This window comes from Amblyomma mixtum, chromosome 2 (genome assembly GCF_055824585.1).
Source record: "Amblyomma mixtum isolate Tamu chromosome 2, ASM5582458v1, whole genome shotgun sequence".
Classification (NCBI taxonomy): domain Eukaryota; kingdom Metazoa; phylum Arthropoda; class Arachnida; order Ixodida; family Ixodidae; genus Amblyomma; species Amblyomma mixtum.
This window is the reverse complement of record NC_143013.1, coordinates 3,180,958-3,207,021: the sequence shown is the minus strand read 5'-3', so window position 1 is coordinate 3,207,021 and position 26,064 is coordinate 3,180,958. Positions and strand designations below refer to the sequence as shown.

The 26,064-nt window shown below is 43.4% G+C and overlaps 2 protein-coding genes across 3 annotated transcripts; one reads left to right on the top strand and one right to left on the bottom strand.

Moving 5' to 3' along the window:
* Positions 1-3,116: 3,116 nt before the first annotated feature.
* Positions 3,117-20,548, bottom strand: LOC149358246 (CAAX prenyl protease 1 homolog). Of its 2 annotated transcripts, none has more exons than XM_089570303.1 (10): positions 20,157-20,548; positions 19,934-20,080; positions 17,821-17,904; positions 17,620-17,736; positions 16,334-16,486; positions 13,829-13,970; positions 11,932-12,083; positions 7,067-7,177; positions 5,676-5,819; positions 3,117-3,963 (listed from the first exon to the last, which is right to left on the bottom strand). In XM_089570303.1, exons 1-10 carry the CDS (start codon positions 20,337-20,339, stop codon positions 3,745-3,747), a joined length of 1,452 nt encoding a protein of 483 aa, XP_089426429.1. In that variant the 5' UTR covers positions 20,340-20,548; the 3' UTR covers positions 3,117-3,744. The 2 variants fall into 2 exon arrangements, with proteins under 2 accessions (XP_089426429.1, XP_089426428.1); XM_089570302.1 differs by having other exon boundaries at positions 7,067-7,192; positions 20,157-20,546.
* A 563-nt stretch (positions 20,549-21,111) lies between these two features.
* LOC149358245 (3-oxoacyl-[acyl-carrier-protein] synthase, mitochondrial) lies at positions 21,112-25,859 on the top strand. The gene is made up of 2 exons (XM_089570301.1): positions 21,112-21,224; positions 24,294-25,859. The coding sequence occupies exons 1-2, from the start codon at positions 21,207-21,209 to the stop codon at positions 25,635-25,637; spliced, it is 1,362 nt and encodes a 453-aa protein (XP_089426427.1). The 5' UTR covers positions 21,112-21,206; the 3' UTR covers positions 25,638-25,859.
* Positions 25,860-26,064: the final 205 nt, after the last annotated feature.

Here is a 26,064-nt window from a genome sequence, read left to right as displayed (position 1 = left end):
TCGAAGTCTTCGGTGCATGTTAAGAATCTACGGTTGTCAAAATTAGTTAACCCCAAGTCATCAACAACAATGATCCACAGGAATGATCCACAGGAATGTTAGACTTCAAAACCTACTAATCCGTTTGCAAAAAATCCTCAGCTGAATTTTTTTTCCTATGTTGTTACCTTTGCAAAGTGGTCTGGGCACAGTTCTTGTTGTGTTTTTTTTTTTTTTTAGAAGAAACATTACGCTCTCACTTTCTTCGGCACATCTGATTGCGTTTCATACCACTGAGTTGGTGAAAAACAACCGATTTTTCAGAAGCTGAAGCGAGGAAAAGCTTCGAGCTCTTCCTTGATGCCTCTGGCCGTGTCTCGATCTTTACCGAAGAGCTTTCGTGTCTGGGGCTTCGTTCGCGGATGCGGGATAAAAGACAGCACTGAAAAAGGTTTGGTCCGGCTTAGCGAGTGTGTGGCTTCCAGAGCTTCACGGATAGGATTATGCCACATAATAAATATCCTGCGAGCGTTCTTTGCGTGTCTACTCCTCATATCTTGCGCACTTTTGGTTCAGCACGGCCCCTTTAAGCCATTCATCTCGCTCAGCATGGCCGCAAAGTGCTGGCCGAGAAGGGGCAAGCCTTTGATGCAGTACCTGACAAGGCGTAATGATGAAAACAACTTTCTCTTTCTTCATTTCTTGATATCGCCTCTGAATACGCTCGAACAAAGCGAAAACAACACCGCTGCGATTGGCTAAGTGGCTGTGGTGGTCGGCAACTGAGCAGGTCGTCGTGGGTCATGATATATCTTCGGCCTTCTATGCTATCAATGCCACCACTGAAGCTATCTGTGTGCCTGGATATCTAAAACGTAACCTGCGATTTGCACCACCCTCTGTAAAACTGTTCGCCTATTTAATTCTAGTCCGACCTAAACTGAAATATGCAAGCTTCATATGAAGAATGCATATTTTAATAGCACAGTGAAGCTGCAAGCATGCGTAAAGCAGATTGCTCAGCACACAAAAAGGTCTCCTAGAGCCAGAGACAACAACTGCTGACTGGCTTTGACAGGATGATCCGAAGAATGGCGGCCAAAACAAGAAATGGCGCATTTCAGTTCAGAAAAGTTACAATTTTTACTGAGATAACAAACAAATATCTCCACAAAACACGCCACTGCGCTTTAGAAACTGAACCTCCATATGTGCTCATAAGAGCTGTCAGAGAAAAAAAAATTATTCATAAATACAGTCAGAGAAAAAAAAGTGCAGCCCACGACGGCGCCCATGCAGGGCAAATTCATACGTCCAGAAAGAGCGAATTCGTGGCACATCCACTGGTCCGTTGTCAGCGGATGTCCAAAAGCAGATATCCACCGGACACCATTAGTTCATTAACACTGGACTTCAATTATTTCCAAGAAACAACTTCCGGCAGATGTCCTACGAACATCCAGTGTAACCCATGGACATTCAGATTTAAACCGGATGTCCAGTAGATATTTGTGGTTCACTGGGACAGTTTTCATCCGTCACGAAAAGCTACAAGTCGCATTCTTTTGTGCAATGCAGCCAGCCTGTTTTGCTGTCGAGCTGCGGTGCAATAATTGAGGGTGGCTACCCGCCAAATCGTAACACTGAGCAGACAGTGCAGTTATCACGGCACAGAACTGTACTGCTGCAAACTTATTGCACACAGAGAGCTTCACAGAGAGGACGTAGACGCATTTAACGACATGAAAGATTGTCGCAGATCACTTCCAATATCATGCAGGACCCTCAGGGTCAACTGACACTATGCTAGCTGGCTTGAATTAAGATACGACGTTCGCGCTTTATGGGAGTGCGACCTCATTGGAACCCCTCTCCTATGCCTTTTTCCTGATTTTTCAGGATGTTTCCTCATGACACACTCTGTGGGCGAAGCGGCGTAGTGGGACTCAAGTCAAGAGAAGTGCCTGATGCGCACTAGCGCTCGAAAGTGCATGAGGTGTCCTCTTGGAAATCATGCCGTCGTATTCTTCCTTTCCTTTTTTCACTCCCTCTTCTAACCCTTCCCTTATTGCGCGATTCAGGTGCCCACCGAGATGCGAGACAGTTATTGCACCCTTTCATTTCTTCAAAAACTAATTTTCACTTTTCAACACGCTCAAGGTGGTACGTCAGCACAGCGTCATCCAATGCATTCCAGCAGTTGACCGGCCAGATGGCAACACCCCGGTTATAATCTGTTACCACTGTGGAAATGATTGAAACTCATGCGGAATGCATCGTGAATTACTTTCCTAAAGTGTGGGATTTGCGAGTATAGGAATGACAAATGACGCTGTCAAATTGCACAATTAACTGAACCTGTGTCGCCTGGATGACTCTGTTGGTGCTCATGACAACATTGATATTGCAGAGTCATGCATTCATTAAGCCACTGTACACGATATACTAACACTTCTAAACTGCCAGGAAAATGCAGAAAAGGCGAGACAGCTGACTACCGCCAGTTGATGTGGATGCTTAATCCTCGATTGCAGTGCGCCCCAAAAGCTGCTCGTCGGCAGCAAAGATCTCGTCGAGGAGCACATGACAGCACTGAATATCTTTCAAAGTGCTGTGACTGGGTCCACTGACATGCGCGAGACCACTTTTGACCAACTTATTACTTTTGGCTACAATGTGGGAAGTCGACTACATATGAACTTCGGACACAACGAACATAATACACACGACCATAAGGTTTGTTACAAGTGAGCTTGTTCATACACTGCCTCACCACAAAAAACAGTTTGCTTTTACCATGTAGGAAAGCTGTTTGTCATGCATTTCATATAATACGCATTCACAGCAATACGCTATTCCCAACACATGCTCGTGTCATTTCTTGAACCATCCCTATAACTGGTAAACAACCTACAGACGTGCAATAATGTGTTTAAATGAAGACCGGCCATGGGACGCAGGCATTTCATCAACAACCAATGATTCTGCCTATCCACCTTCGAGTTCCTTTTGCAGGAACAGGTTTGCCCAATAACCAGTCTCCCTTTTGAACATGCTGAACTCTCTGTGAGCTGCCAACACTGCATGACAACACACTAGCAAAGTGCACTGCAAATCAACACTCTTGAAAACCCGAATTTAAGCAAAAAATTATTTATTACCACACAAAGACATCGAAACTGCTTCCACAACCACATTAAAACAGAATACTGCAACAGATGAATCAACCATACGGAAATTATCATAATATAAATGAAAATATTTCACTAAAACCAGCAAGGTATGCTGTCAGTAAGCAAAGAGAAAAATAAACCACATTAAAAGCATCCTTTCTTATGGCACACAAGATAAATACTCTCAAATCTAGCTATTAAATTTCAGATTCCAGCATTTTCCTCGTTAAAAATAGTCATGCCATACTAACGGCATTCCTCCCAACATACAAGGCTGAGAAGCACTCATGACTGACAACACCAAGGGGAGTGAGGGGTGGCAGCTGTCAGACAAAAAATTTCCACATAATATTGAAATAAATTGCCAGGCTTTGGCATCATATTAACCCAAAATTTAGTCCCCCCTTCCCCCCGCTCGGCCTCTCCGCGCCACCTCACTACAAATTTCCTGGCACTGTCCCTGGTTCCATTTACAAACGCCGCTGACAGGTACAGCCTCTTGCTGCACAGCTTATGACATAGCATGAAACGAATGCACGCAAACATAGTGTCACTCAGTGCAGTCCAGGACTTTCGGGGCCGGCAGTGGGATTTAGTCAACTTTGCCGAGTGCACGAATTCGTTCGAGCACCGGCGGGTGCGAGTGATGCCACGTTGAGTACAGCCAATCATAGACTGGGAAGCTGAGATTATCCCGGTTCAGTTTGATGAGTGCGCTTCGCAGGAATGAAGCTCGATGCATGCCGCGTGCGAAGGCATCCGCCTGGAACTCGAAATGCCGGCTCAACCATGTCATGAAGAAGTCAACGAGCTGGAACGGAACACAGGGCAGGGATAAGTTTCCAGGAGAATTCAATGAACAGAAAAGAACTGAGACTTTCTTTTAGGCTCAAAACTAGAACTGGCAGGCCAAAAGACAGCTTGCTGTTTTTAGCAGGCAGTGACAAGGGAGTACACTAGCACTAGCAGTTCAATAGTTCACCACTCGGCAAACTGTAGTCAACATGGCTAAAAGAAGTGCTCCGCCATCACTACCATTGCAACACAAACAGTAAAACAGTAGCTGCCAGCACAGCTGCCTGATTAAAGATAATGCATTTCTTTAAATACTAAATTTAAAAAAAAAAGTGCCGTATAACTCGTTAATGACAAAGCCTATTGCCTTGCTTGCACTTGCCGGAAAATGAAAAAAAGCGATGTAAAAAGAAAAAAAATTGTCCCAATAATGCATAATCATGCAACGTGACAGGAAGTAGAAGGAATATATTACAGTGTGTGATAATAAAAATTTTCTAATGTGAATCAACTACGAACATGAACTAAAATGGCTTTGAATATCAAATATTTGTTCAGTATGAACAATATTTCAGAAGAAGGTAAACAGGCAAATGTTGTCGCACTTGTGTTTTTAAAAATATTGTATTGTTTTTGAAAACTAAAATAAATAAAACTAAACTAACTCAGCACTGTACGAAAAACGTGATGTGCCCAGAAATGCCTACTGTTTGATTAGACGGCATAACACTATGCAACCTGTAATGCAATCTTCAAAGTGAGTAACGAGATGAAATCCATGAATGACACATGACTGGCAGCTAAAAATAATATGACGGCTAGTAAAACCTCATTAATTTTAATATCGAGGAACCGAAAAAATTCTAAAATAATCCGAAGACCAATTTGTCCTGACGCTTTAAACTCGACCTCCAGATAATTTGCTTCTGGGCAAATTATCTGAAGACCGAAATATCTGGAATATTTGCACACTACCAGAATAAATACATTTCAAAAACAAAACAACCCACTAGGTCTAACCAGATATTAAGGAGGGACACTGGTCTTGAAAAAAAAAATTTTTATTAATGAAGTCACAGTTACGAAATCTTCAGGGAATATGTATTTTTGTGTGCTGATTCTAAATATGTCATTTAATTTCATGTAAAACAATTCCTTGAGCACTTATGCACTTTTTATGCTAGTATTTTGCGGAGAGTTTTGAAGAAAATTTGCTGCAGGAAACTCGCTGAAATGTATGCCATTAGGTTCTCTTGACACCAAGGAATACAATAAGGGTGAAATTGTCTTCTTGCCTATCATAGAACTTAAGTTATAGAGTTTTGAAGTTGTCGCTTCAGAAATGAGAAGGAAAGTGTGTATTGCTGTTTCTGAAGTGGCAGCTTCAGTACCCCATAACTCAAGTTCTATGAGAGCCAGGATGATAATTTTACCCTTATTGTATTCCTTGGTGTCAAAAGAACCCAATGGTATACATTTCAGCGAGTTTCCTGCAGCAAAGTTTCTTCAAATCTCTCTGCAAAATACTTGCATAAAAAGTGCATAAGTGCTCAAGGAATTGTTTTACATGAAATTAAATGACATATCTAGAATCAGCGCACAAGAATACATGTGCCCTGAAAATTTCATAACTATGACTAAATTAATAAAATTTTCTTTTCAAGACCAGTGTCCCCCCTTAAGTACACTAAAGAGAAAACTTCACTGCTGTGTGTGTGGTCCACTCACAGTGTTGTACGGTGAAAAAATGTACATGAAGATCAGCATCAGCCCAATGAAAATGGGCTTGGAGTTGTAGAAACCAAATGCCTTGTACGCCTCCTCGTTCGTGCAGAGAAGAGAGAAGATCATGAAGCAGAAGAACAGGTGGACCTGGAAAACGAAGCCAAAAGAGAAGCCTGAGCTGAAAGACACGGCACCTCCACAGAAAAACAGAAAGTAGCATAACTGACTCAAGTGAACGAGCTACTGCAACCACACACCAACTGAAACTTTAAGATCACAAAAATAATCTCTTCGGAGATTACCATTGCAACATGTCAGAATCTAATCTACATTTCCACAGAGTACAATGTGTGCAGTCGCTGATCACAGATCGTACCGACGAGCAATGTTTAGTACTACAACAACTTTGCTCAATGACGGAGTATTAGCTTCTTAATCCCAGTATAAACAAAAGCAGCAATGTGTCGCATGCACAAACGTTTAGACGCTTTTGGTAACCTCTGTGACACTGGTGTAATGAACTGACACTCCAAGCAATCAACCTGCAGCTGATGCAATTCAAACATGAGCATGCCCTCTCATCAAGAGCACAGTGCTTCCTCTACAACGTCTGTGAGCACACGTTCTGTGGGTCTGAAGGTTTCAGACGTGCTGCGACTATACAATGACATTGAAAAAGACACCTCACATGAAGGTGTGGATGCTTTCTTAGACTGCGTAACAGTAGTGCACATCAGCATGTCTTCGCTCCTAAGATGAATTTTCAAGGCACCTTTAAAAAGACATTGATGAAAAACTGTAGTTGGTCAGTACCTACAGATTACTGCTATCACATAAAAGAAGAGGCTACTCTCATGGAAAATTTTACAGGCTAGAAAGAGGTAGACAAATACAAGCAGTGCTACAATCAGTAGTTTTTGCAAGCAAAGAAAAAAAAATATGGTTATACTTTCTTTTTATTTATGTATGAGCTACGCCTTCAAAATTAGCACAATTTTTTTTTTTTTTTTCAAAGTGCAGCCCTTACACGAATTTATACGGTACATAATTATAAAATGTTTGACAGGAGTGTCAAAATTCTATGCCATTTATGGGGGTTTAACGTTCTAAAGCGACTAAGGCTATGAGGGACACGGTAGTGAAGGGCTCCAGAAATTTCGAATACCTGGGGTTCTTTAACATGCACTGCTATTGCACAATACACGGACCTCTAGAATTTCACCTCCATCAAAATGCGACTGCCGCAGCCAGGATCGAACCCGCGTATTTCGGATCAGTAGCCAAGCGCCATAACCACCGAGCTACTGCGGCGGCTCTGTGATATTCTTGACATTCTATGCGACATGTGATGGTGGTACTTTAGTAATTGCAAACAGATGAATTTAGCACTGCACCTGGCCTATGACGAAGTTCTTGATCACATGGCTAAGCTTCCAGTGACCTAGTTCATGGGCCAGAACCCCCAGAATCTCGTCGTCATTGCAGCCAGTCTTCTTATGCGTCTTCTTTTCAGGCAGCGCCTAGACAGAGATGAAATCAGATAAAAACAGATAAAAAACAATTCAAAATTACTAATTTCATAACTTACACGTCTCAGGCAAACAGTGCTTTGTAGCTAATTAAAAACAGACACAAGCAGCCCTTCCTGACATTAAATTCTCATGCTACTTTGTCACCAGCAGTGACACATACAATGTGTTAGGCTCAAGTTACACAAACCCTTTAGCTTTGTTTAAGCAGAGAAAGTAAGTAATCATGCTAAGATTCCATGTTCATTAAAAAATTACTCTCCCACTTGTAGATGTACCTTGCTGATACTAAGTATCACATCCCGCAGAGTCCCGAGACTTTCTCAGGCCACTCTCCAATGCTCTGGTTCTACCCACAGCTGAAAGTAACATGAAAGCACCCACTACCACCTTTGACAAGAGGCAATAATGGCAGCAGAGTACATCTGTACCTGCCTTTATCCTTGCCAGGAGCACTTGAAGTGCCATGCATATTGTTAGATCAGGCAGCTAAGATGATAGAAAGGGGCCCTGAAACATTTTTCCTTGAATCTGACGCCCGGCGCCCACCTCTTAGTACAGCAAGGATTGCCGGTACACGAGCACAAGGACATAGCCAGTTCACTATGTGCAATGCTTCTAATGGATGGCCTATGTTGTTACAACGCCAAGACAACTTTCTGATTCTTAACTGCTCATGAGCACACTATCTTCTTCTGTTGTAAAAGAGAACCACGGACCAAATATCGTAGGTGCGGCTTAAAGGGCAACTGCAGAAGTGGTTTTAGGATTCGAATCGAATTTGTCAAACATGAAGGTAAAGCATGCAAAGCCTTTTTGGGCTAGCATTTTAAATAGCTACACAATCGCCATTTGAAACTGAAAGAGCTTTCAGGCTTCTCCACAGCATACAGCGCCAAGTGGGGGGCATACGATGACGTCATCTAGGTGCCAGTACATTTCCAACGTAGAAACACTTCCTTTGAAGCAAAAAAAAACGCAACTGAAGGAAAAATTCACTGAAGGAAAAAGCCCGCAGAGCGTTGTTTGGCAATATCGAACGATGCACGACAGATTGAATTAGAAATATTATAGCGCAAACAAAGACACGGACAAAAAAGAGAGGAAACACACACACAAGCGCTAACTGTCAACTGAATTTATTCGGTGAAAGCCACACCTTTTATAGGCCGAAGGATCGTGAGAAAAAATGACAAAAAAACAAAACAAAGGTTGAGTCAGAGCCATCAAATCGCGAGCGCATGCGCGGGTAGACAAGGGCATCACACTTCGGTTTATCTTCCATCTAAGTAGCTGCATTAAAATAGTCAATCTCAGCCTGGAACAGAGATAAAGAAGGTTCGCTGATGCACTCGCTGCCAAGTTTCTGTATGTGGTAGGCTTCTAGGCTTATCCGTGCTGTCCTGTCTTTACTTTTGCCAAGAACCTTTGTCTCCTCAAACCGGGCCACGCATGCTCCACACTTACTTACATGTGCAACAAGATGCTTGTATTTATCGCTTTTATTTTCTAAATTTAGGGCGTGTTCCCCTAGACGGTCGTTGACACAACGTCCAGTTTGGCCTACATAAAACTTTCCACAAAACAGGGGAATGGAATAAACCACTCCAGTGGAACACCTTACAAACGGCTTCTGATGCTTTTTCAGGCACTCGCGCTTTTTTGCACTGCAAATGCGCGGACAGAGCTTTCCCAACTTGTTGGGAGCCGAGAACAAAACTGGTACTCCATGCCTGCAAGCAACTTTTTTGAGGTTGTGCGAGATTTTGTGGAGGTAGGGCACAACTTCTGGCCTAGGGGCTTTTTGAAGAGCATCAGCCGTTTTTTGTCTCGTTCCACGTTTGAACTTCTGAAGGATGGCCTCAGAGACTGCTGTCAGAACCGACCAGGGAAACCCTGCAGCCACAAGCCGGCTTATCTGATAATTAAAGCTCTGGAACATCTGATGTGGGCACAATTTTTGGAGAGAAGATTCCAAGCATAGCGACGCTATTCCTCTCTTGATAGTCTTGGAGTGCGCCGAGTCATACGGCAACAACTCCTTCTTTGCTCGTGGGTAATAGCCCCAGCAGACGTGTCCTTCACAGAACGTTAATTTAAGGTCTAAAAACTGTAAAACCGAAACTTCGGGCAGTTCATGGGTAAAAGACAAACCAAGACCGTGTTTATTAAAAGTATCTAAAACATCACCTACTGTAGAGGGGTAGGTGATGGTCTCCTGCTTTGTTAAAAGTACTAAAAAATCATCTACATATCTAAAAACTTTTAAAACTGTCCCCCCCGCCTTGAAATGCTCATCCAGCCGCTTATCTACCTTAGCTAAAAAAATGTCGCAGAGAATAGGGGCTACACATGACCCTATGCAAATGCCGTTTCGCTGCAAAAAAGGCTGGTCGTTAAAAACAATAAAAGTAGCATTCAAGTAAAACTGCAATAAGGCTAAAAAATTATCTATAGACAATCCTGCTAAGTTCTGGAATGACACGTCGCCGTTTTCCTCAATGCATTCCTTAACATTCCTTTTTTTTTTTTATTCCGTGCCCAAAAATCAGATTTTACTTTCTGTTAAGGAATGCATTGAGCAAAACGGCGACGTGTCATTCCAGAACTTAGCAGGATTGTCTGTAGATAATTTTTTAGCCTTATTGCAGTTTTACTTGAATGCTACTTTTATTGTTTTTAACGACCAGCCTTTTTTGCAGCGAAACGGCATTTGCATAGGGTCATGTGTAGCCCCTATTCTCTGCGACATTTTTTTAGCTAAGGTAGATAAGCGGCTGGATGAGCATTTCAAGGCGGGGGGGACAGTTTTAAAAGTTTTTAGATATGTAGATGATTTTTTAGTACTTTTAACAAAGCAGGAGACCATCACCTACCCCTCTACAGTAGGTGATGTTTTAGATACTTTTAATAAACACGGTCTTGGTTTGTCTTTTACCCATGAACTGCCCGAAGTTTCGGTTTTACAGTTTTTAGACCTTAAATTAACGTTCTGTGAAGGACACGTCTGCTGGGGCTATTACCCACGAGCAAAGAAGGAGTTGTTGCCGTATGACTCGGCGCACTCCAAGACTATCAAGAGAGGAATAGCGTCGCTATGCTTGGAATCTTCTCTCCAAAAATCGTGCCCACATCAGATGTTCCAGAGCTTTAATTATCAGATAAGCCGGCTTGTGGCTGCAGGGTTTCCCTGGTCGGTTCTGACAGCAGTCTCTGAGGCCATCCTTCAGAAGTTCGAACGTGGAACGAGACAAAAAATGGCTGATGCTCTTCAAAAAGCCCCTAGGCCAGAAGTTGTGCCCTACCTCCACAAAATCTCGCACAACCTCAAAAAAGTTGCTGGCAGGCATGGAGTACCAGTTTTGTTCTCGGCTCCCAACAAGTTGGGAAAGCTCTGTCCGCGCATTTGCAGTGCAAAAAAGCGCGAGTGCCTGAAAAAGCATCAGAAGCCGTTTGTAAGGTGTTCCACTGGAGTGGTTTATTCCATTCCCCTGTTTTGTGGAAAGTTTTATGTAGGCCAAACTGGACGTTGTGTCAACGACCGTCTAGGGGAACACGCCCTAAATTTAGAAAATAAAAGCGATAAATACAAGCATCTTGTTGCACATGTAAGTAAGTGTGGAGCATGCGTGGCCCGGTTTGAGGAGACAAAGGTTCTTGGCAAAAGTAAAGACAGGACAGCACGGATAAGCCTAGAAGCCTACCACATACAGAAACTTGGCAGCAAGTGCATCAGCGAACCTTCTTTATCTCTGTTCCAGGCTGAGATTGACTATTTTAATGCAGCTACTTAGATGGAAGATAAACCGAAGTGTGATGCCCTTGTCTACCCGCGCATGCGCTCGCGATTTGATGGCTCTGACTCAACCTTTGTTTTGTTTTTTTGTCATTTTTTCTCACGATCCTTCGGCCTATAAAAGGTGTGGCTTTCACCGAATAAATTCAGTTGACAGTTAGCGCTTGTGTGTGTGTTTCCTCTCTTTTTTGTCCGTGTCTTTGTTTGCGCTATAATATTTCTAATTCAATATGAACTACCAACTCGCCCAACAGGAAGTTTTAATGCACGACAGAGTTTAGACGAAGGCAGAAGAAATTTGAAATCTCCCCATCTGTGATGTCATGACTAAGCTTCTCCGCACAATCCCGATGCTGTGAGGAGATGAACTTTTAGTCGGCAATTACATCACCATTTTCAACGCTAGCTCAAAAAAAAATTAGCATGCTTTGCCCACAGACTAAACAGAATTAATCCTGGAATATCACGGAATTCTCAAAAAAGTGGTGCACTTCAGTTAAACATCCCAAAGCTGCATTGTGGAGGACCTCATCACATAAACTGTGACCACCTGGAGTTCCTTAAGGTGCATGCATGGACACCACGCAGCATATGAGGATTTTTGCATTTCACCCCCGTCAAAATGCAGCCACCGTGGCCGGAATTCAATTTTGCAACCTTGGGCTCAGCAGCCAAATGCTGTAGCCACTGCGCCATTACAGCAGGTATGCATCCCCCAGCCAATCATGACATTCATACTAAATATCACGCATAAAAAAATAAGCCATCACAAAGCAAAATAAGTCACTAGAGGTGAGGAGACAGTGATAAAAAAAATACTGCAGTGGCCTGGGCGCAGTGATTCCTGATATCTTGAGATTTAGCCAGGCAGCATTGCTCACCATGTAGAAGAAAACACACCCAATAAAAGCAAGAGTTATGCTCTTTCAAGTACCTTGCGTTCAGATGCATCCTCTTCGCCAGCCACCGTGCCATTTTCACCTTCGGTCAGCTCCTCTTTCTCAAATAAGGTATCGAATAACACAATCTTCTTCTCCTTGAACAGGCCAAAGAAGTAGGCATTGCTGTGTGACGACCTCTTCGACCCTGGAATGTGAAGTTATTCACAGGATCAGTACAGCCATTCTTCAAGGCCACCCATCACCTGTCCCGGAACTGTTGCTAAAGGAACACTAAAGGAAAATAGGCGACTAAGCAAGACTAGACGAATAGCATCTCTTTCGAGAACACCATCAATGCTTAGGTCGTTATTTTCCTTTAGTGTTGCTTGTTAAAAGAACACAAAAGGAAAATAGCGAACTAAGCGAGACGCAAGGCTAGACGAATAGATTATCCCTCAAGAACACCACAAGTTTTACGTTGTTGTTTTTCTTTCGCAGAAAAGTGACTGCATTGCAGATAAAACCACAAATGATATTCCCAATATCCTACCGCATTCACAGGCCCAATACCCTGGGAAGGTGGCGTCATTTTAATAAAGTGTGTTCAAAACAACTCTCCAGCAATCAGAGGCACCACTTCTTAGCATGAATTCAGTTGGGAGCTTCTTGCTCTCAACTTGCTGTGCACAACGGCTACACACAAGCCGGGTGCATGGAATGTGGGGTGAAAGACTATGTGGTCGGATTTGTCTTGTGTTGCTGTCCATCTACGTTGTTTTATTATAAAACTCCTGACATTCTGGGCTATACTTCATGCACTGCTTTCCATTTATTATACTGATACTTGCCCACTGACAGCGAATGAGCTTTGGGAGAGAAAGCACTGAACCAAACATGGCTGGCAAAGAAATCGCATCATCAAGCACAGTTGCAGGAAACCACAAGGGGCATCACCTTGCGTACTTAACTTTTATGCAATTTTCTGACTTAGCAAAGCTCTGGCTTTGTTAAAAATGACACATTTTCTACCATTTAATGCTAACTTATCAGTCTAGCTTGATCAAGTACTCCCGTTCAGTGTGCTTTAAAGGGACACTAAGGAAATTTAAGTTGGTCAAACTCAACTGATTACCTCGTCCTAATAAAAAAAGGGACTACTTTCAATAAAAACGGAAATCTTTTATAAGCCAGAAAAGACTAAAAATGCAAAACAGTTATTGCTGCTGCAAGCTGTTTCCACAAGCTACTTGTGCAACATCAAGTACTCTTCTTGTTTGCAGATCTCAGAGACCCAGATCTCCACCCACTTCCAACCAGCGATAATAAAGTGTGTAATTCTCTTGACATCAATGCCCACATCAGAAGTTTGAATCCACCGGCAGAAAAAATAATTCATTTTCAATTCCAAACTTTTCAGCGATAATTGTGTTTTTTGCTGCTGAATTAAAAGCAACAGAGCCAAAAAAAACCACCTCGAATTTTGCTGTGAACAAAATTTGGATCGAGTTCATCTCAAGTGTCCCTTTAAGATCCTACATAGGTTACATCAGTCTTTAGCATGTTTTTAAGCGCTGACTTCATTGCCAACAAAGAACATCTATTTCTCAAATCCCCGTTGATCACACTTGCTTACGAGAAAAGTACATCGCTTAGAATCGCACACAGATTCAGAAGCTCAAGATAACATGAAAGAAATGCTTTTCAAGTGAATCACCATGTTTGCTGATGCACTGTTAAGTGATAGTTTCTGTTCAGAAGCTCAAGATAACATGAAAGAAATGCTTTTCAAGTGAATCACCATGTTTGCTGATGCACTGTTAAGTGATAGTTTCTGTTCAGAAGCTCAAGATAACATGAAAGAAATGCTTTTCAAGTGAATCACCATGTTTGCTGATGCACTGTTAAGTGATAGTTTCTGTTGTACACTCACTCAATGGTAGTTGTGCTTACCCTCGACAACTAAGAGCTTCTTGAGTGGGAAGTGGATGCTAGCTGCCAGCTCTTCAATTTTGGTTTTCAGATTCCCTGCAGGCAGTGGCGTGAACTTGTCCAGAAGAGGTGCAATGTAGTCCGAGTAGATGAATGAGATAAGCTGGAAAATGGCGTGCAAAAGCAAAGGTGAAATATGCTCCAGAATACAATACTGCATTGGCTTGTACAAACCCAGTTCATTGCAATAAGTACAGTCTTTGTCAAAAGTAATCAGGCTGCACGTTTTTTTCTTCTCAGTCGTATATTAAAGCTATTATGCCAGCCCTCAAGCTCTAAATCTCTGTATGGTAAGAAATACCCCTGATCTCACCTCCAAAGAACTTTTTGATCTTTAAGGAAGCCGTGAGGGCTCTGTTATACGAATGAGAAGCAAACCGTGCAGCCTGGTTACTTTTGACAAAGGCTGTACATATATGCACACACAGAATCCATGTTACATTCGCTATGTCTACCGAAAAACAAAGGCCTCTTCCACTAATGTCCAATTGACCCTGCCTTGCAACAGCTGCAGACACGCTATCCAAGCAACCTCCCAAATATAAACTGCCCATCCGACTATTTGCATCTTTCCCCCTTACCGTCGAATGCAGCCTGTCGTGGCCTTGTGACAGAGCGCCCGCCTCGGCTTCGGGAGGTGATGGGTTCGACTCCCGCCACCGGCCGGGTACCCACCGGTTTTCTCAAAATGGGTACAAGCTATGGCCCGGCCTGGTGCTCGGCTTACTAGGGCTACATTGCTTGGGAAAGGAGCCTGCGCCTTCAAATCCCGTCACTGTGGGCAGAGAGTCGTGTAGACCGAAGCGTGGCCTTGTGGTAGAGCATCCGCCTCGCATTCGGGAGGTGCTGGGTTAGAATCCCCAGTGCCGCCGGGTACCCACCGGTTTCTTTAATGGGTACAAGATTTCCCCTGGCCTGGTGCTCGGCTCTTCTAGGGTGAGATTCTTGGGAAAAGGGTCTTAGACCAAACAGTTGCCTTGACGGATGAGTGATAAGTTCCCCCGCCAAGCAACCATAAGTCCGCCTCGTGCGGCATAAGCCCAATTTGTGGCCCTTTTTTTTTTTTTGCTTCTCCCAAACGTACACCCCTAAAGAGAGCCGAGCGCCAGGCCGGCGGACGCTTGTACCCATTTTACCGGTGGTGTCCGGCGGTGGGTTTCGAACCACCCACCTCCCGCAGCCGAGACGGGCGCTCAAACCACTAGGCCACTTGTTCATTGTGCTCACTTTGTACATTTTTTGTATTTTGTTACCTTTAGTATTTTGCTTTTTGTTTTTTCCCACTCCTGCCATAGCGCATATAATTGCGCTGCAGTATGTATAAATAAATAAATAAATAAAAGGAACCACCGTTTATTTGTTCACTGTATTGCATACTCTGCCCATGCTCATTTCTTGTTTTTGATTTCGGCAAAGATATCATTAACTCCCGCTTGTTCCCTAACCTTCTCTGCTCTCTCACAGTCTCTTAAAATAACCCCTGCCTTCCTTTCCATAGCTCCCTGCACCATTCAAAATTTAATTTCTACAAATAATTGAGCGGAAGAGCAAGCTGGGTACTGGTGCCACATAGCTTGCTAGCAAGAAAAATTCTTTCTCTCGCACCCAGTAAGGTAGCTGGATAGTTACAAAGTCCGAATCAGTAAGGACTGTTCTTTCGTTTGCAATCCTTGTGACAAAAGACATTAAACTGTGCTGCTTTTCATGTGCACTGCAAATTTACACATCAGTAGTAAACAAGACGCAGTCTCACTCTCCAGCAAACTATATGTATGAAGTAAAACCCACAAGCCTCTTCACGCTCATGAGCCTGTAAAACCGGTTGTGTGCTGCTGTTTAATAGTACGTACTAAATCTTGTAAAAGGCTGAACTTCCACAGGGGCAAAATTAGCCCATTTCTATGAACCAGTTGTAGTACACATAAAAAATTGTCTTGCAGAAATCCACCCTGACAACACACAGAATCGGAACAATAAACCAATAGATTATTCTGAAACAGCAACTAATGAATGAAGACATAAATCAAAGTGAAGAAGACTCGTTTATAGTAAGCAGCACAGACTGCCACGAAAATTCAGAGTGCCCGCACCACAACGTAACTTCCTGTAATAGCCAGCAAATTTCCATAATGACTGAATATTGCCCTAAATGTGCATGTAATCATGCATGGCCACATGTCGTTCTATTTGCAAATAACTGGTATCAATGACTAACAGTGACTTTCAATATCAGTGGCAGAACCATACTGTGGCCCTGGTTATAGCTGGTAATGGTGAATTCATCAAGCTGGCTTCTAGGCTCTAGCCAATCAAACATTCTGCACTGTGAAAAAAATGACACAAGCACTCAGAGAAATGCGTACTCTGAAAAAGCAATCCTATTCATTAACGCACGGAAGAAATAGCTTTTAGGTCATAGAAACATCTGCGCTATCACTACCCAAATGAAGATGGAAGGCAACTCACAATAGACACAATCAGTGTGAAGAACCACAGGTAGATAAAGAAGTAGTCACCGCCCAGCTTGATAATCTGGACGATGCCGCAAGAGATCGGCAGAACAACAGCTTGCATCAGGAAGAACTTCTTAATCCTGTCTTTTGCAAAGAATCCTGGAGTCTGGAAAGAAAAAGCCAGAAAACGAAAATCAGTTTAGTTTCAGTGTACTGGATGGCTACGTTGGAAATAAGAGACCTGTTAAAAACAAATCAATTTCCTGATTGCTGCACTCAGCTGTACTATATTTAAAATGTCTGTGCAGGTGAAACAAGCCAGTAGGACTTAGTCTTTAATTAGGCTGGAGCTTGGAGGAGACAGCCTGAAAGAGAGCAGCATAACGGTGAAGGTTCAGTCTACACAGCCAAAGATGGCTGTGTGCACAGGCTGAAACTAAAACAGTCCACAGCATCAAATGCCCACTACAATTTCCAAATATATGGCCAACTTTTAGCAGAAGACATCCTGATGGCAAGCACCCCTAATTGGCATGAGGGAGGGGGGCAAGAGGGGCACAAATTTGTCCCCCGCTTTTTCTCTGCTACCCAAAAAGCATGAACAGACACTGCCATGAGCATTCGGTCCCCCTTTACATAGACGCATGTACACGCCTATGCTTGCCGCACTTCAAAAGTGGCAAACTGAACCAGCTAAAAATGTGTAGGAACTAGACTGTATTTTAGCCCACTGCAGAATATTATATTCATGACTAGTATTGAAATGGCTAATGCAGGCAGTACCCAAAACAACAGAACTGCTAGTCGTCTCGTGTTTCCTCTGCATCTGCCATTTTGCAAGTACTAATAATGAATTTAGAAAGAAAACAGCAGCTAGCACAACTAAATGCTTTAATACTCAATGTAGCAGAAGCACGTCCTGGCTTTCTCAAGGGTGCGACACTTTGTTATCATCTTCTGGGGTCAAATCTTCCGCCACTTCATATCCATCACTGTTTGGTTTGGTTTATTGGGGTTTAACGTCCCGAAGCAACTCGGGCTATGAGGGACGCCGTAGTGAAGGGCTCCGGAAATTTCACCACCTAGGGTTCTTTAACGTGCACTGACATCGCACAGCACACGGGCCTCTGAAATTTCACCTTCATCGAATTTCAGCCGCCACGGCCAGGATCGAACCCACGTCTTTCGGGTCAGCAGCCGAGCGCTGTAACCACTGAGCCACCGCGGCGGGTTCTCCATCACTGTCAGTGAGAAAGTAGCGCTGCACAAATGGTGCAGCAAAGTCAAATGTTTTGTCACCTGTTTGTTAAAACCATGACGCTCCTCAATGACAAACGTGTAGTAGATTGACCAAGGCAAATCAAGCAGTGTCGACAGCAGAGATCCTCCGAAAATGAAGAGAGATGTGACAACGAGCTGCGAAGAGAAAATGGATAAATTTTCAGAACAATGCAGGATATTGCCACATAAGAATAAGCAATCCAGAGATTTTAAAATCACCTCATTATGTTCTGCACCAGCCTTGGCAGCCAGTTTCTCACATAAGTGCCAGAAAAAGGCAAAGCCACCAAACAACAGCACAACCTGCAAGAAATACAAGAAAAAAATTACTTCTCGTTAAAATTTAAGTTCTGTCAACAACCTCTCAAAAGCTGCTGGTCTTTTTATGCACTCTGAAGGAAACATGTTATGTGGAATAGCTATTAGATCGCCAAATATAAGCGCGACAACAAATATATGCGCGAAATCTGTTGTATATGTCTCCTCGCGGCACGGCATCTTCATCTGTGGATGTCACTTTTAAAAACTTTTCTCAAAGCATCTAGCATTGTTTTCATTAAGTAAGTGATGCCAGCTACTTTTTAAATCCCTGCTAGATAGAATGGCGGGGCCATTTCGTGTCTAGAAATAATAACCGCTTTTCCAAACCACGCAATAGAGACGGACATTGTCAAACTGCATGTTGTTGTTCACCTCGTAGAATGGCGCATACCCACACACAGGGGGATCGGCCAAGAAGAGGGGTGCATGGAACACCTAGCAAGTGCCGTCACTTGTTTCTTCTCTCTCGCAGTGGAATGTTTTACTAAAAGACACTGCTGCTGAGTTTTCATTAGGAAGACAGCTTCGGATGATAAAGAAAATAATTAACGGGCATAAATGCGTTTTCGTGAAAAGTAAGGCTGCAATTCCGCAAGCGTGGAAGTATGCGGCATGCGTGAATTCTGCGAGTTTAACCATTCATGCTGATTTAGTGAAATGTGAGGCTTTAAGTATACACACAAATTTTCCGATTTTTCTCGATAGTAGAACATAATGCGTGTCTGATGGAATATATATATACGAGAGAGTACCCAAAAGAAACCGGACTAAATTTTTTGGTCGGCAAAGCTTCTGTGGTACCGCGTTTTGCCACTAGGAGCGCATAGAACGAACATTCCAGAGTCAGTAAGCCGAGTGCCGTCATTGAAGGAGGTCAGACTAGTTTATGCAGAGTTTTAGAGTGACAACTGTTTTGTGTGAATGTCGTTTTTGCAATGGCTGATTTTCGTGAACAGCGTGCGCCGGTGAAATTCTGATTTTTGCTCGGAAAAAGTTCAATGGAAACTCTTTAAATATTAAGAAAGACGTACAAGGATGATGCTATGGGGACAACTCAAGTGTTCCTGAATTGAATCCTGAATCAAAGCAACAATCACGCCAATGGAAAACTTCAAATTCACCTCGTCTCAAGAAAGCTCGTCAGGTGAAACCAAACCTCAAAACAATGCTGATTTGTTTTTTCGACGTGACAGAAGTCGTCCATTGAGAATTTGTTCCGCAGGGTCAGACAGTTAGCCAGGCTTTCTACTTGGATGTTTTGAAAAGATTGGGAAACAGTGTGCGGTGGAAGCGGCCAGATTTGTGGCGGTCGGGTGACTGGTTTTTCCATCGTGGCAATGCCCCTGCTCACACTGCCCTGTTTCTACGACAATTTTGGACCAAAAATGGCATGACCCCTATTCCTCAACCCTCATACTCTCCCGACCTTGCCCCGTGCTACTTTCTTTGTTTCCTAGAATGAAAAAATAGGTAAATGGAAAGCGTTTCGCTCATGTTGCTGAGGTGAAGAAAAAAACGACGGAGGCACTGTCAAGCATCACAAAAGATGAATTTAAACAATGTTTTGAAAAATGGAATGAAAGATTCGACAAGCGTATCATTGCAAGTGGGGAATACTTTGAAGGGGATTGAAGGTCTGTGCTTAAAATGTGAACAAATAAGTTAAAAAAAATTAAGTCCGGTTTCTTTTGGGTACCCCCTCGTGTATATATATTATTCATTTTCAAGAAACCAACGTGACTTTTAGTGCAATCACTCAAGGACCAACGCTGCACGCAGCCGGTAAACCTAAAGCGGTGACACAGTTAACGCTACGTGTGCAACACCACGCAGTCACAAACGAGTGCAATACTTTAGTGACGAACATTTGCTCATGCAGCGATCAAGAACTGCCGTTAGCACTAAGTACAACCCTGGTAAATGAAAACAGGGTTTACGCACGAAAGCTGCAATGACTGAAAGAATACTTTTAGAAAGCGATGTGCACGCGCGAGTGAAAGGAGCAACCAACCGTTGTTTCCAGCTCACTCCAGATTCCGGAGCAGAAACCAAACTTCATCTTGTCGAGCTGGTACAACCTCGCCTTTGAGAACGTCTCCTGGTCCGTTATAGCGGTGAGTTCAGAAGGGACTCGGGGCGTAGATTTGCAGACCTTGTACTGAAAGAAAAGCGCTTCGTTGCATATGCAGGCTGAACACCAATACTCGGTGCGCAAGATGCACGCCGCACCTTACCTGCCTGTACGACAGATACGTTTCCCAGAGGTAGGTTAGCCATGACATGAGCAATGCGAAAGCAAAAATATTTCTTTCGGTCCAATACGGCTGTATTGCATAAACGGCGGTGAGTGGCACACCGGTTACAACGTCCATCGCTGCTTGGCAGCACTGCGCTAAGAAAGCCGGCAAGGTAAACATCGCCAACGTAGAGCGCCTGGTGTGCCTTGTGCACCAGGCAAATTCTTGCGTCACTTGATCAAGACAAGCAACACGACATACACAGATAAAAGATATCAAGTACGAAGGCGTTCACACATCAACAATAGATGCGACCGCCAGTTAACGGCGGCAACGCGACGACAGGCAACGGCTGCTAGCGGCTTCCTGACGCATGCTTCGGCTACGCGTGGCTTTGTTACTGCCTTAACAAGGGGTTCATTTAAATAACGCCATGTTAGAAGTGGTTTCGTTCCCTTGCATTTCTCACAGACATATGTGATCACCTGAACATCTTGAAAACAAAAAAAACAACAAAAATGAGCGAGGACGTTCGTGCATTAATTATAATCTCGGGGAGGAATAGTAAGAAACTCTATGGTTTCAATAGATCCGCAGCCTCTCCAAACAGTTCGAAATTTTCTTTGTACCCTTCGCTGTGCGAGTCGATGATGTTGAGCTGTTGAGTTTGCAGATCTGTTGAGTTGCAGAAACAAGCAAGCACCACATTACGACAGAAGTTTGAAGACATAGGTGTCCCAGAGTTCTACACTCTTTTAGATCATTTTTTTTTACAACTCTGGGGCACTGCGGCAAAAATCATTGCCATTACCTCTCAAGGAGTGAAGCTGACCCCGACACGTTGGTGTTTTCATCGTGAAAATTCGGACTCATTTTTTTTTTTTTGCAGTTTCGGTTTCATTTTCAATGATGTAGGCCCGTACGTCTGGCAACCAAAAAAAAACATGGCTGGGCGCTTACTTCTCGGGCGCTTGGTTTTCGTTTCTGGAAGTACTTGAAGTTAGTTTAACTATAACAACTGAACGCGCTCCTCCAGAAGCTATTGAAATGCACTTTCGACGTTCGGCAAGTCCGTCTTTGAATTGTTATGTCAGGATAACGGACCAAAGGTCGTTTTCCGTCATATTTCGGGCTTTCAGTAATGAACGGCGCACAGTAGCAGTTTCTGCCCCGTCCCCCGCAGTAGACAGTGATATTTGCAGTTTGTGAACCTATTTCTACGTTTCTTCAGTTTATTGCTGCCTACGACATTTTAATTAGACCGGCTTCTTGTGAAGAAACGCCATCAAATAATAGAGAGCAGTTAGATGTTATTTTGCTGAGGAGCATGTAGTATATAATCCGCGCATGAAATTTCACTTGTGTCTTTAATGGGCGATAACCTAATTGCTGTTGATTTCATCGTTTTCCGAAGGGTTGTTGGGCGTGAATAGCAGCATTAACAACTACAAAATCGGTATTAATAGTAATAATAATGACAATAAGGGACCACGTTAGCTGCCCCCAGCAACCGTCCGCAAATTACCAAAACTGAGTTATTTAAATAGTAAAACGAAAAAAAAAAGAATAAAAAGCAAATCAGAGGAAAAGTTACTTTCACTAATTGTTACCAAGTTGCTGATTTGTAAAATAACTATATTGTCAACGGAAAATAAGGAATGCAACCGCTACAGACAGTTAGCAAAAAGTTCGAGTACAGGTATTTTTACTTCTCTCTGAATATTGAAGGAAGCTGTTTTTTAAGTGATGTATATTGGTTCACCTAGTTTTATTTAAGCTCATAACATGCTCTCAAGCATTCGCCACATCTAGTCAATGCATGTAAAACAATGAAATATTGGCACCTTAGGAGATGTTGACCAGAAACATATGCGTGGCGAAACATTGGGCATTACTGATATTTCAAAATAGCTGTATTGTTTAAATAGTGCACTAGAGAGAGAGCGAGGAAGTAATTTAGCGAAAGGAAAGGTGGAGAGATTGGCCGGCAGTAAGGTGACCCTGGCCTGCTACTCCACAATGGGGACAGGGGAAAGGGAAAGCAAAAGAACGGTGAGGGTATGAATGGAGGGTGATGACGTCGTAATACAATGAATGGGTGAGGTGCGTTTCCAGATTCAGGGCAGAGGCTCATGGGAAAGTCGTCTGCTACCACTACTTTCGGTTCCAAACTTCTCCCCCTGCTCGCTTGCTTCACGGCAGTCGCTGTGTTAATTCGCTTCTTACATTAATTTATCTCCACTGCAACACCGCTGATTGTATTGCATCATCGCAAGACCAACTAGACGTCGACTCTGTTCTGCTTCATAGCGTGCTTTCGCATGAAGTACAACCAAAATAATGTAAACGGTCAGATGCTTTTTGTGCGTATGCAGTGCGGTGTGTTGAGACGCGCTGTACACACGGTTGCATGTATGGATAGTCTGCTAGCCAACTGGCAGCTTTTACACTCTTTGAGGTAAATACATCAATCGTTTGCTAAACTGTGCAAGCTCAGCCTTCGTTGCCTTCATGGTGCAGCAAAAAAAAAACTAATATATAATGACCAACGCGTTAAACTAGTTCAATTGCGCACACAGCTGACTGCCCTGCATCAGGCAGTCTACTCTGACAATATTATAACCACGAGAAAACATTCGTACCTTTGATAATTGTTATTTTCTGTGCTCAGGACACATTCATACACAGCACGCGCTGATCTTACGGTGATGCTGTGCAATACACAATGTCGCAGCACAAATAGACTAGCGAATAAACAATGCACGAATGCTGGGCAATTGCTCTGCAGAAGGCAGTGAATGGGAGAAATTTGGAACCGGAAGTAGCTGGCAGACGATTTTTCCATGGTCGATTGCATTCACTTCGGAAACGCACCTCATCTATTGAATAGTGCATTCAAATTTGGTATTACCTTTAAGGGGCTATACTTTGACGCTATGGTTATTTCACTTGCAGAACGGTACTCAGTACTATAGGACAAGAAAGTTGGCAGCATTAAGAATGCTGTAAACATTACTGTGCCATGGCCAGATAAGAACATCAAAGGACGAGTGCTACCGCTTAGTACAGAACGTGTATGAGCATTAGTGTTCTAGTAGGACTACATCACAAAAGCAACTTTTTTAAAGGAGTCATTCATAATAACTGACTGTTCAAAGATATATCATTCCAGATATGTGTATCCAAAATATAAACTAAACTAATTCTTTTCTGTGATAACTTAGCCATTTTGACTTTTGAAAGCATCTACTTTTATAACAGGTTTGAAAGTGAGAGAAGAAGAATAACAGCTGGACATTGTCCTTCAAAATAGTGAAAGTTGATAAGCTTACTTTCTTCTAGTCTAGCTCCTGCGGCACCACGTTAATATTTGACGAGAGCGCAATTTAGGTTGGTACCTGCCTCTGTGTAGGCTAGGATGCAAGATTTGTACTGTCATCAATGTATGAAGAAGCGTTGCAGTGAAGGTTCATTGCTTCTGTGCAATAATATATTTACAGTTGCAGATTGTTCAAGGAGTGTTCAGTAAGTTTTGCCTCGTGGACTGTGAACTTTTTTCACATTAAGTGACAGAATCGAAAAATGTTACATTCAGTTGAAAGTTTTAAATGTCCTCCTTCCTGGGACCACATCACTATATATAGTAGTCCATACTAGTGGCATCCACTTCCACCACCAGTACACTTACGCTCTGTGTGCATTCCATCATAGAAGAATGAAGGTGGCTGTTGATGACAGCAGCAATGCACAAATAAGACATATAAGGGTGCAACCAAAATGGACCTCTGTGGTACACTAGTACTAAGTTGAGTTACTACGAAGTTACTGACTGCGGTTGATGTAATTAAGCAGGAACAGGAAAGGGATATGGAAGCCATAGTGATGACAAGACATAATCAAGTAATGAACTGTTATAAATGCGGCTTCCATCCTTATGCAATGTTTCCTCCCTTGTGAAGAGTGTTTTTGTGCTGCAGTTATGTTGTAAAAATTAAATGAAGCTGCCCGAAAGCTTGCCTTACATAGTTGTGTTGTTTCTGTCTCTGAAATGAGTTCTTATAAAATGCAATTATTAATTTAATATATATTCAATAGTAATGTGCAACACATATTAATGTACATGCACTATTGCAGGTCTGGCGGCTGCTACGCCGCCCAGTTTATGACCTTCCAAGGAGAGCCTCCAGCAAGAGCAGCGAAAAGACAAGAAGAGTTGTTGTCACTGGGTTGGGTTTAGTCACACCTTTGGGAGCCAATGTCAAGACCTCATGGAGCCGGCTCATACAGTCTCAAAGTGGCATAGTTCGGCTTGGTAAAGAGTTCGATGGTATCCCCAGCAAGATAGCTGGCTGTGTTCCAACAGACGCTTCCCAGAACCCTGCTCCATTTGATGTGCACAAATTTGTTTCAAAGTCGGAGCTGCGGAGCATTCCAATGGCAACTGTGTATGCCATGGCAGCAACAGAAGAAGCTCTAGATGATGCCCAGTGGCACCCTAATGCAGACACTGACTGTAGGAGTACTGGAGTAGCAATTGGTATGGCCATGTCCGATCTAGATTATATCATTGACAGCGGGATGGTATTTAGGCAGAAGGGCTACAGCAAACTGAGCCCATTTTTTGTGCCAAGGATTCTGACAAACATGGCTTCTGGACACATTAGTATTGAGCACAAGTTGCGAGGACCCAACCACTCAGTTGCGACAGCTTGCACAACAGGCCTGCATGCCATAGGAGACGCATTCAGCTTCATACAGCGCGGGTACGCTGACGTCATGGTGTGTGGGGGCACGGAGGCCAGTGTATCGCCCGTCAGTGTTGCTGCCTTTGCAAGGATGCGAGCCCTGAGCACCGCTGAAGACCCGGCCAAAGCCTCGAGACCTTTTGACAAGGACAGGGAGGGCTTCGTTGTATCTGAAGGATCTGCCATACTTGTGTTGGAGGAACTAGAACATGCAGTCGCTAGAGGAGCAAACATTCACGCTGAGATATTGGGGTATGGGCTCTCTGGGGATGGTTTTCACATTACGGCATCCGCGAGTGATGGCGAGGGTGCGTACAGGAGCATGCAATCCGCCCTGAGAAACGCTGGTGTTGATGTTCAGGAGGTCAGTTACGTGAATGCCCATGCCACGTCAACACCGATTGGCGATGCTGCTGAAGCGGTGGCAATCCACCGCTTGTTCGGCAGCAATGTTCACAGCGTTGCTGTGTCGGCGACCAAAGGTTCCACGGGCCACCTGTTGGGAGCAGCCGGTGCGATGGAAAGTGTGTTCGCGGTGCTCGCCGTTCGCGATGCTGTGATTCCGCCTACTTTAAACCTCGTGCATCCGGATGTTGGTGTTGACCTAGACTTTGTGGCTCTCCGGTCGAGGCCGTGGGAAACCACAGATGCCGCCAGGAGGATTGCGATTAAAAACTCCTTTGGGTTTGGTGGCACAAACGGTTCACTGGTATTAGCGGAGTACAGGAAATAGATATGATGTGAAGGAACAAGATTTTAACGTTTTACATGTCGTCTGGGTCATTTGTTCTGTTCCTAAACGTATGCCCAGTTCAAAGCTGTGTTGATTTACTAGTTGTTTGCAACGAAAGTTAGAAGAGACGAAGTTCGGATTATATAATTAAGTACATTCGTTAAATGAGATGTATTCGCGAACTTTGCCGCAGGGAATGAAATAAAAATCTTTGAAACAGCCTCTCTATAGACAAGCATCAGGCCGTGACGTCACGGAGATGCGGCGGCGCTGGAGTCAGCAGTGACTTTCGTTGTATAGGCAAAAGCCGGTACCGCATGCCTTGGGTATGCCACGCTTGAGCGTTTTTGAACGCATTTTGCAATATTCCGGCGAGTTGTGGTGCGGGTGGTTGAACCGCAATGCTAAAGAAAGACAGCGGCACAAG